The sequence below is a fragment of the Canis lupus genome, chromosome 16 (genome assembly GCF_003254725.2).
Source record: "Canis lupus dingo isolate Sandy chromosome 16, ASM325472v2, whole genome shotgun sequence".
Lineage (NCBI taxonomy): Eukaryota > Metazoa > Chordata > Mammalia > Carnivora > Canidae > Canis > Canis lupus.
Genome location: NC_064258.1, coordinates 32,246,168 through 32,257,904, shown reverse-complemented (window position 1 = coordinate 32,257,904; position 11,737 = coordinate 32,246,168). Strand labels below are relative to the sequence as shown.

Here is an 11,737-nt window from a genome sequence, read left to right as displayed (position 1 = left end):
GGGAGCTTGCTTTTCCCACTGCCTGTGTCTCTGCCTTTCTCTCTCTGTGTCTCTCATGAATAAATAAAATCTTTTTTTAAAAAAAGTGCACTCCTTAATCCCCACCACCTATTTTACTGTCTCCTTATCCACCTCCCGTCTGCTATCAGTTTGTTCTCAGTAATTTGGTACTTGGGTTGTCTCTCTCTCTCTCTCTCTCTCTCTATTCCCCCTCCTTACTCATTTGTTTTGATTCTAAAATCTAAATGAGTGAAATCATATGGTATTTGTCTTTTTTTGACTGAATTATTTCACTTAGAATTATACTCTCTCACTCCATCCATGTCATTGCAAATGGCAAGATTTCATTTTTATGGCTGAATAATATTCCATTGTGTGTGTGTGTGTGTGTGTGTGTATATATATATATATATATATATATATATATATATATATATATTGCATCTTCTGTATCTGTCCATTCATCGATATACACTTGGGCTACCTCCATAGTTTGGCTGTTGTAAATAATGCTGCTATGAACATTGAGGTGCATATAACCCTTTGAATTAGTGTTTTTGTATTTTGGGGGTAATTACCCTGTAACTCAATCACTGGATCATGAGGTAGTTATATTTCCTACTTTGTTGAAGACTAACGGGTCATATATTTGTGAGTTTATTTCTGGGTTTCTTCTCTTTTCCATTGATCTATGTGTCTATTTTTGTGCCAGGACCATACTGTTTTGATTACTATAGTTCTGTAATATGACTCGAAGTCTGGAATTGTGATACCTCCAGTTTTGCTATTCTTCTTCAAAATTGCTTTGGCAACTCAGAGTCTTTTGAATTCCATATAAATTTTAGGATTTTTAATTCTAGTTCTGTGAAAAATGCTGTTGGTATTTTGATAGGGATTGCATTAAATCTGTAGATTGCTTTAGGTAGTATAGATATTTTAATAATATTTGTTCTTCCAATCCATGAGCATGGAATTTTCTTCCATTGCTTTGTGTCATCCTCAATTTCTTTCATCAATGTTGTATAATTTGCAGAGTAGAGGTCTTTCACCTCTTTGGATGACAAGCTGCATTGCTAGGTATCTTATTATTTTTAGTGAAATTGTAAATGGGATTGTTTCCCATTCTTTCTACTTTCTACTTAAGATTATATTCTTTCTATTGCTTCATTAGTGTATACAAATTCAACAGATTTCTGGACATTGGCTTTGTATCCTGTGACTATCGAATTCATTTATCAATTCAGGTAGTTATTTTGGAAGAGCCTTTAGTGTTTTCATGTCATGTGCAGATAGTGAATGTTTTACTTCTTCCTTACCAGTTTGGACGACTTTTAGTTCACAAAGTACTTTCAAAAGGCAAAAAATTAAAAGAAAAAGAGGTAAAGCAAATGTGGCAAAATATATGAGCTGGTGAATCTAACTGAAGAAATGTCAAATATTAATTATATTATTCTTACCACTCTTCTACAGTTCTAAAACTTTGTCAAAATAAGATGTATGGGAAAACAAGTTCTATAAGATGAGAGTCTCCAAGTCTCAGTGATTTTTGAGAGTCCACAGTGCCTATTCTATTCAAATTTCCACTTCTTCCTAGAAGTGTTTTTTTATTTTTCCATAACTAAGGTATTTGAAGTTGCTACCTTTTCCAAGCACACAATTTCGTTCCTTCCTCCAGAATAAAGGGGACCCAATCACCTTACCTTGCTGCATGTAAACCAAATGATCAAACGGTTCTTGCTGGAGCACAGATCTCCTCTACTCAGGAGACATGGAGATCTCTACCACTAAAGAAGCTATTGGCAAAGGTTAAACAATGGCCTCTGTCAGTTTAAACATGTTTAAAATGTTGTCTCACCATGGTTAACTGGAGTTTTATTGTATTTTATATTAAAAAGCAGGAGAGGAAACTTTCTACCTCAAATGGTTATTGTTAACAACTAAGTGCCATTACACAGGACAGTATCCAGCAGAGCCCACCCTTAAAAAAATACTAGAAACGATTTCCTCATCCGAGCACCCCATGCTCTGAGAGTGTTTTGGAACACAGTGATGCTAAAATGCCCTGTTGCCACCTACATTCTCTATGCCAAGATGACCACAACTTGCCATGATGTGGCATGTTGATTGTCCTGGCTTAATTAATAGCTCCCCCTTACACTCTCAAAAGTATCCCAGTTTGGACAATAAATCATAAAGCCATCAACCTATTGTCACAGTCTTTCCAGAATATATATGCTGCTGAAAGGCATAGAAAGTGGCATCATCTTTCTGGATAAAAATTACCAAAAAGTATTTTCAATGGTGTCCCTAGAACTACAGCAAAAATCAACAAACAAACAAAAAACAAGGAGGGGACATCACAGAGGCTTCCTTTTCATTGTTCCTGTTCCATCACCCCCAGGCTGACTACACAGTGAGGCTGGGATTTTAGACCATGAAAACAGGAAATAGAAGACACCTGTGGTTATACTTCACTGCTTAAAGATGCTCATCAAAGTGACCTGTGTTCTCTCAGACCAGCAGATAATATTATTTCAGTGGTGAAACAAGTCTTCTTATTAATGGTGTGTGAACTATACACATGATGACTGAATACAGCTTGTAAGATAAAACTCTTCCAGGCACTATGACTAAGTAAATGCTAACTGGCCCCAGCCCCTGGACTTAAGATGAACAGATGCAGTTTAGACAGAGAAGATCTGCTTGCCCAGTGGATCCACCATCTTTCTTGCTAACCCCCAAGTCAAGAGTTCTTATCAGAAATCACCCAATGTAGACAGAAGAAATGCCTCCTCTTCTGAGGGACAAGAATAAAACCAGGGAGCAAAAAATGAAAAGAATAGAAAAAGGATACCAACTTATTTTAAATTTGAACTCTTAGTACTTTTAACATATCTTGTCAATATCGCACGTTTAATACACTCTATCAATATAATCCATTTATATTACATCTCATGTTTCAAATGTGGTGGTAGGAAGTCAGGAGGTAAATTCCATCCCATGGGGCTTTTATAAAATAAAGTAATAAAGCTTCCAGGAAGTGGTATATATTCTACTAACGCATTTCCATTTTCATTCCCCTACTAGAATCAGAATGTCAGCTGGTACCCCTATGGTAACTTTGTCAGTTCCATTCACTGCTGTATCCCATGGTCCAGAATAATTCCCGGCACATAAAGTACTCAATAAAAATTTATTAAGTACATTAATAAAATCCAGGCAGCCTGACATTCTGAGTCATCCAAATAATGTTATTTTTGACATGTTTTAAAAATATTTTTCTTGTTCCTTAATATATTTTTTTTACTTCCCAATTAAAAAACAAAGGCTACTTTTCCTTCAAGAAAAGCTCTCATTACTTTTTATCTTACCTTAATTTTCCAGGAGGTAATCAATAATTTAAAAAAATCTCCCACTAGAAATTCCATTTTCACTTATGGAACTCTTCAACTAAAAAAATTATTTTAATTTGTAAAAAATTGCTCTCTCTCCAGTATTTGATACCCTCTTTTCCTTTCTTTGAATTATAAAAACAAACTAATAAACTAAAAATGCTCTTACACATCATCTTCTCTGTTTTCTTTCAATGTCAAAAGCAGCAGTTGCTAATATCACCACCAATTGCATCAGGAAAGTTTCTAAGTATCAGGAAGCTGTCAAGCTCAAAGTGGTAGAAATTAGTTTTCCAAAACGTGTTTATTCAAAAGCTGAAATGTTATCATGGGCAACAGCTTCTACCAGTTTTCGTAAAGTGCTGTCACATCTCACTTTGTTTTCATGGAAATGACTGACAAAAATTTAAGCCTGAATATCCATAGTTTGCTAGGTGCTCTTTTGAGTAAAAATGATATTACATGAAAAAGCTGCTAGATTAGCTCACAACTCAATCACACAAGTGTTTTTCCTTGCAATTTCTGTTGTGCTTTGGTACGTAGAAGTGACTTATGTACACTCCCCATTTTGTCACACAGAATATTAAAAAGACATGTACTCAAAAGATCAAGGTTTAATAAAATCAATCATTTTTATTGCTTCATCAAGGACATTTTAAAATAAAACCTGCTTTTTTTCCCGTATGATTCACTAGATGAGTGCCCATAGTCATGTTTACTCTGTAAGAAGTAAGTTATGTTAGGCTGCTTTCACAGGCTCCTGGGAAAGATAATGCCCCTGCCTCAAAACCCTTAATAACAACCCCCTACCCACCCTGATGGTCTTTAAGTTTATTTACCTACTCAATCAGGTTTTTTTAAATTAAGCAGTCTGTGATAGTAAAATTCAAAATATCCATAATAGACTATTTGGGCTGGTTGTACAACCTCCTCTGGTGAACTAGGTTGGATGATGTGATCCATGGTTCGCATGATAAATCAAATTTTGACCTAATGCTCAAAACATGCTTGGAGGTATTAATCGGTGTGCAATTTTGATTCATTTCAGAAGATTCAGAGACAATCGCTCAACTGCTCATGTCAGTGGTTCCAGGGGGACCCAAAGGAGCAAGGATAAATATCTGGGAAGAAACCTCAGGAAGGTGAAAGGAGTCTCTGTGTATCATGACTGGTCACACCCCTTAGGGAAACAGCTCCATCTCCAACTGACCACAGCTTGGCTGTTAAGCCCAATGAGTTGAGAAGACAAAAATCATGGAAGGTCACTCCTGCTCCTCCCCACACCCCTGCCTCGTGTCCATCTCCTTAATAATATGCACCACCAGCACCAATGGGGTCGCTAATTTAATGGGTTAGGCTCAAGATATTGATAGGCCATATTTTATTAGCCAGTGAGGTTACTATGACTTAAAGGTGGGCTCCCACGCATTGCACTCATATTCTTGCATCAGTAAATATAAAGAGTAAAATGGGGCTTGTCTCCCAGCAGAAGTCCTGAGCAGGCTTCTCTTTTTCTTTTTCTTTTTTTTTTTTTTTCTTTTCAGTTAACAAGTAAAATGTATTACTTAGAAGGAGCAGGACCTCCTGACCTGGTCACCCCTTTCCTCTCTCCTGTTATGGGCACACTAGGCTCCTCCCAAGATTGAGAATGGCAAAATTGAAAAGCCTTTGCCAGAGATCACTGCACTGGGATTAGCTGGGTTTGCACAGCTACTCTAAAAAGTTGTTTGATTTCCATTACTCTATTAGGAGCTTTGTGTAAAACTCCATCAGAAATCCCATGAAGGGGAGAGACAGTACAATTTGAGCATTCCTAGGTCCCTGGCTTTAATACAATCATAATATCACAAAGCCTTACCCAGAACCCTTCATAGCCCTCTCCCATGTCTGATTTGCATCTGCTAACATGCAAAGCACAATGCCTATCTCATAGCAATATGTATCAGATAACTAAATCGAGAACATTTAGTTTATTTAGTACCATTTATAAGGGTACCATCATTGCTGGTACTATGATTAGCCATTCCTTTGTTCTGTGTAAATCTCAATCAAGGTCATCACAAACAAAGGGTGACAACCACAGAGAGCCGTAAGAGCTACAGCTAGCATTTATGGAATGAAGTCTGAATACTGGCTTTTTACACTTCACAACCTCATAGAGCAGTTGGACACTTAATAAGCTTTTCCTGGTGAGCAAACTGAATCTTAGAACAGCCAAATAACTTGGCCAAGTTACCATCTTTCTTTTTGTTTAAAGATTTATTAATTTATTTGAGAGAGAGAGAGAGAGAGAGCATGAGTGGGAGGGGCGGAGAGAGAGGGAGAAGGAGAATCTCCACCAGACTCCCTGCTGAGTGCAGAGCCCAAATTGGGGTTTAATCCCATGACCTTGATATCATGAGCTGAGATAAAATCAAGAATCAGACACTTAACCGATGGAGCCACCCAGGTGCCCCCAAGATATCATCTTTAGATGATATATTCATAATTCAATTTTCCAAGTTTTGTAAGCATTTTTATTTCTGTAACCAGAAGAAATTAAAGATATACGTTGATATTAGAATTATGCAGTAAAAACAGTATCACTAACAACAACAACAAAAGTGAAAACAAAGCAAAGAAATTCCCTAAAGAAGGGTAAGAAAGTTCTTTACAGAACATTCGGGATTGCAAAGTTATTTGAAATACAAACTAACCACCATTATTCTCAGCCTGTGAACTTCTACATTTATATTTTGAAGATTCCAAGAAAGACAAATGTCATTTATGTAGAGTTGTATCCATGATGCTTTAGATAATATCACTCACTGAAAATTAACTCTACATTGGATTCCCCTAATGCCATGTCATCTTTAGCAGGAATTACGAGTGACACTAATGATTTTTTTAAATGCACAGTATTATGCTGGACATTGCAACTTCAGATCTGCACTGTGCTTGGATTTGTACAGTGTTCTATAGAGATTAGGCTTGCTCTCTTTTGTGTAATTTACAGTGTGTGACTCAGAGCAATGATGTTCATTTTTGCTTATGTCTTCTACTTCCTAGTAGTGGGTACGACACTATATGTATTCAATCTGTACTAATAATGACAACAATTCAATTGATACTCTAGTTACTACACTCTAGTTCTTTACAGCAACAAATTAGCCAGTCCACAATCAGGTTCTGAAATTTTAAAATTGCTCCATGGTCAAAGGTCAAAGTTACCTCATTTTCAGATGAAGATGTGAAGACTGCTGACTAGCATTAGTGAGCACTTCCTTCAACATTTCTGAAAAGGTTTCTATCTACCTTCACAGCCATGAGCCATTCCTCATAGTCGCCCTGTGAGACAGGACTCTGTTAATCAGAGTTCACAAATGGAGACAGTAAAGTCAAAAGAAAGGTGTGGTCTCATGGGATCAACAAATACAATGTCACTGACAAGGAACCCAAAAACACACAGCTCCCTATTTGAAGATAAGAATCCTGCTACAGTGGGGCCATGCCCCTCACTCCATGATAGCAATTATCGTACATGCAGGTACCATCTTATTAATGAAAATCCTATTATAGAAGATGCATGTGTTAAACAAAAAAGTAATAATAATGATAAAGTCTCAAATCTACAGATACTCATAGAGTCCCAAAAAAATTCCTAATTTATTTTCGTTGAAACATTTTCAATCTTATGGAACTCCCTCTCTTCCGACCTCTTCTCCCACAAGATGTTTATTCCACATTAAATGACCGATTATTTCATTTCACTAAATGTGTTCAGGGGTACGTACTTGAGAAAAGTTTAGGGAGAGTTTTATCTATGGAGTCTTGATGAAGAACCAAGAGAGAACAAAACTACATGCAATGTTGAGGTTTAAAACATACGTGCAGCATATGAGCACTGGGTATCTGTTTTAAGGCATTTATGGACAACTGGAGATTTCGGATAATACCTTACCAGATGCACATCCTGGGCTTTCTCTGAAGAGTACAACAACAAAAATCACTCAATATACAATTTAAAATCTGGTCTGTAACAAGCAATACCTCTTTCCAATGCTTTCCTTTTGGATAATATCAGAAAAAAATGGCAGAGATAACCTACTTTCTATTCCTAATACTACCCAAGAAGTATACTTCTCCCTCCAAAGAGCTTTCTTCCTTTGAAAACTATGCAGTGGTTCTAAATGACTTGTGAACTGCCTAAGTAAAAACATCTACAAAATCAAACTTCTTAATTTTGATAAAGAACATTACACAGAAAAGAACAATGACCAGCCCAATCACTTCTTCTTAGGTATAAAAACTAAAGTTCAGGGAGGTTCAGAGATTGGTACCAAATCACATTCACTTAATGGCAGTGCTGGGATTGAGAAAAACCCAGTCATAGAACCTTCTCCCACCCAGCAATGTGACCTTTCAGGCTTCTAAGAGAAGGTGCTGGTTTCTATCCTCATTCCTCCAGCACAGCCAGAGAGAGCACTACCCATGAAAGATATTGCTCATGCTGGCACATAAAGCCACTGGCCTGGGTAAAGGGGGGACATGAGAATTAAGGACTCTCCCTGTCCTTTGGTGCTTACATCTTTCCACAATAAACAGCACCAAAGACATGACTCGTCTGGTGGCAAGAGGTTTTAGTATCCTCTAAAAGCCTCCCCCCCTCACATGGGAAGAAAATGTGAGCCACTCTCTTCTGCTGTTCTTCCATGGAGCTCCAGTGGATGCTCTCAACAAGACGGCCAAACCTTCTCTCTGACAGGATCAGAAATGACAGGGAATGCTCACCAACTAGAGTGGGCTGACCACTATTACAGGCTGTATATCATCCTAAGAAAAGACAAATCAGGGGCACCTGAGTGGCTCAGTGGTTGAGCATCTGCCTTTGGCTCAGGGCATGATCCTGGAGTCCTGGGATGGAGTCCCACAGTAGGGAGCTTGCTTCTCCCTCTGCCTATGTCTCTCCCTTTTTCTCTGTGTCTCTCATGAATAAATACATAAAATCTTTTAAAGAAAAAAGAAAAGAAAAAAGAAAAAAAAAGAAAAAGAAAAAGAAAAGAAAAGAAAAGAAAAGAAAAGTAAAGAAAAAAGAAAAGAAAAGAAGGCAGCCCTGGTGGCCCAGTGGTTCAGCGCCGCCTTTGGCCCGGGACGTGATCCTGGAGATCCAGGATCGAGTACCACGTCAGGCTCCCTGCATGGAGCCTGCTTCTCCCTCTGCCTGTGTCTCTGCCTCTCTCTCTCTCTCTCTGTCTCTCTTGAATAAATAAATAAAATCTTAAAAAAAAAAAAATAAAGGAAAGGAAAAATCACTTTCAAAACAACTGGAGTTCCTGAGGGCACTCACTTCCACTCTTATATTGATCGAAAAGTACAGGGTATCCAGCCTGGAACATACGATTATTATTCTGCTCTGCAGTATGAGGGACAATTGAGAACATCTCACCTTTCAAAACACACAAGGAGGAGGCACATCTTCATAAGACATTCCACTTTGGGAGGAAAGTGGGACAGGATGCAGGGCAAGATGAAAAGAAGGAAGAGAGGTAGTAAGAGTAAGCAGAAGGTAGATGTATACGTTCTTCTGACTCGAAGAGAAAAAGCGGATAAAATTCACACAGCTTTTATTACTCATTCGTCCCTGAAAACCAACAGATGGAATCTCTCATTGCCAAGTTCTAATGCATTTCATGTTCATGCTCAGCATCAGGACACTGGGCTTGCCAAATTACTAATAAACTGCAGACAGTGAGGTGAGTATCAAGATTCCACAGCTCCACCCTCTGCCTCCCTTGAGTGAGGGGAGTACTCGCTCCACATTAGCTGAATTTCCACAAAAGGCAGCAGGTACATCAGTACAGATATGTAAACTGAAGGTGACCAGTGTCCATAAGAAATATTTACTTTTTTAGTATAAAAAATATAGAGGTGACCCCTAAGGGTAATTCACAGCCATGATCTGAGAGCACTCATTATGAGTACTGTGGCACTTAATCCTTATCCTAAGGGATAGTCAACAAAGTAGCTATGATATTCATATATTAAGGCAACCTAGAAAATATACCTCAAGATATCTCTAGTCTATATCATTCTGATACTTTTAGAAATTAGTCCTTGAATACTAGGGCCCAAAACTCTTGAGCTGAAAAATTTTTATTCCTATCAACCAGCCACCTCAGTGCCTGGGCTTCTTTCTTGGATTGCTCAAAGCTTGGAATCCACATCTCCCGCAAAGAGCTCCAACGTGGAGCCAGAGGTGAGAAAGCAAACACGGCAGGCTCCGGGCAACTCAGATGGCTAACGTCTGCCTTCCATCTCTTGGGTGGTAAGCCCTGTGTGAGAGAAAGGAAAGAAGAATTAAAAATATAAGAAAGTACAAGTCCTGTGTTCCTATCTCAAAATAACAGAACCCAATATATACTTTTCCTTTAAAGCAGATATCTTCACACCGTGGCAATACAAATAGTCTCTTGCCAAACATTTTTATGAAATTCCAGGACACAGGAAAGAAGGAAGAGATGCTACAACCTCCTTGCAAGGAAAAGTCTAATTCTGAGGACCAGCTGTTAGGCTCTACCGACAGTAACACTGGAAGTTAAAAAGCAATGGTGAGATAACTGATGATTGCTAACATTAGTGGGGAAAACTTTAAGGAGAAAAAGAATACTTGCATAGCTCAAAATACCTCCCCCTTCAAATATTTATTTGTTATCACAGTGGTTTTGACTGAGGTCCACAAATTGTCTGGCATTTCTCTCCCAAGGAGGTGGAACTTAATTTCTCTCCCTTTGAGCACGGCGTGGACTTAGTGACTTGCCTAATGGCAAGGGAAAACTAGTAAACTCACAGAGAAAAACCTAGCAGATACCACCTTAACCAAGTGATCAAAGTTAACATTGCCAGTAATAGTTCACTTTGATATGGTGTATCCCCTGATATGGTATGAAGGGTTCTTTCACCACTGCAGTGATAGTCCCTCAAATCTGTAACCAGCATTTTAACATGAGACGACATCAGACAAATCCATGGAGGGCCGGTCTACAAAAATACTGACCAGTGCTCCTCCACAGTTTCAAAGCTCTTAAAAATCACAAAACTGAACAACTGATCATAGTTTGGTGGAGACTAAGGAGACATGAGAGCTAATTTCGACATGATATCTTGGATTTGATCCTGGAACAAAGGATAACAAAAGGATGTTAGTGGAAAAACTGGTGAAATATGACAAAAGTCTGCAGGTCAGTTAATAGCAGTGGGCCAACACTAATTTCTGAAGTATTGACAAATGTACCATGGTGATGTACAATGTTAACAACAGGGCAAGCCAGATACAGAGTGTACAGGAACTCTGTACTATCTTTGTAACTCTACTGTCAATCTAAAATCATTTCAAAATTAAAAGTCTTTTAAAAGGTGATGCAAAATGCCTCCAAATTCTAAGAAAAATGGATAGTTTACACTCAGCTAAGCTATTGCTTAAATGTTCGAGTAGAATGAAGTCATTTTAGACATCCTCACATATCCCTTCTCGGAAAGGTGTACGAGGGTAGGATCAAACAAAAAAGCAAACTAAGGAAAAGGGAGAAAAACATAAAAGAGATGTGTCAGAAAAAGATAAGAAAGGAAAATCCCCAAGTGCTGGGGAAGAGAGCTCTGACTCGTGCTCCATGAGCTGGTAGAGGGCAGCCCACACACTGAGGAGGGTCAGAAGGCTCTGTGAGCTATTTCTCCAACAAGATGAAATGTAGATTCCTGGTACTTCTGAACATCTTCAAAGGAGAGTTAAACAATCAACAAGGATTGAATGAGTGATACGTACATAGAAAAATAATCCAGCAAGAGGCAAACAAGAAGGAAAAAAGAAGCTTGTCCAGGCCAGGGATACAAATCACAGTACACTACATGGTTCATTTCAGAATAGCAGGTACATAGTCATGATCACATAAACACTGAACATCAAAAGAAAGTGAGTGTATAAGCATGTTCTTTAGAAACAATGAGTAAATATCAAAATAGTGATTGTGGTGGTAACAGAGTGCTACTGGGGAGAAAGGAAGGGGGAAAGTAAAAGACTGCTCTCTTTTTTAACTTTGCAGAACTATTTAATAGTTTAAGCTGTGTCCATAGGTATCTTTTTCTAAAATTTTTAATGTGAAGATAGTAGGGTTTATAATGTGTTGAATTTGTATTAATTAGAATCTTCATCCATCAGAAATTTAGAAAGCAGAGTAGAAAAATCAATTTGGAAATGTAACAATTTGGGTACCTACCTATGGTTGGATCAACACATTCTCTTTGTTGAACCTCTACTATGCTAGGAAGCATATTAGAAGATACTAGGGTGCAGCCTGTAAAAGAGATGATCT

The 11,737-nt window shown here is 38.1% G+C and overlaps 1 protein-coding gene across 2 annotated transcripts in view; it reads right to left on the bottom strand.

The window, feature by feature from the left end:
* Positions 1-8,978: 8,978 nt before the first annotated feature.
* FUT10 (fucosyltransferase 10) overlaps positions 8,979-11,737 on the bottom strand; it is a 79,464-nt gene continuing 76,705 nt past the window's right edge. For both annotated transcript variants that reach the window (XM_025424993.3, XM_025425078.3), the window contains exon 5: positions 8,979-9,703. In XM_025424993.3, coding sequence (XP_025280778.1) covers positions 9,479-9,703 — 225 coding nt within the window. In that variant the 3' untranslated portion in view covers positions 8,979-9,478. The remainder of the gene's footprint in view (positions 9,704-11,737) is intronic.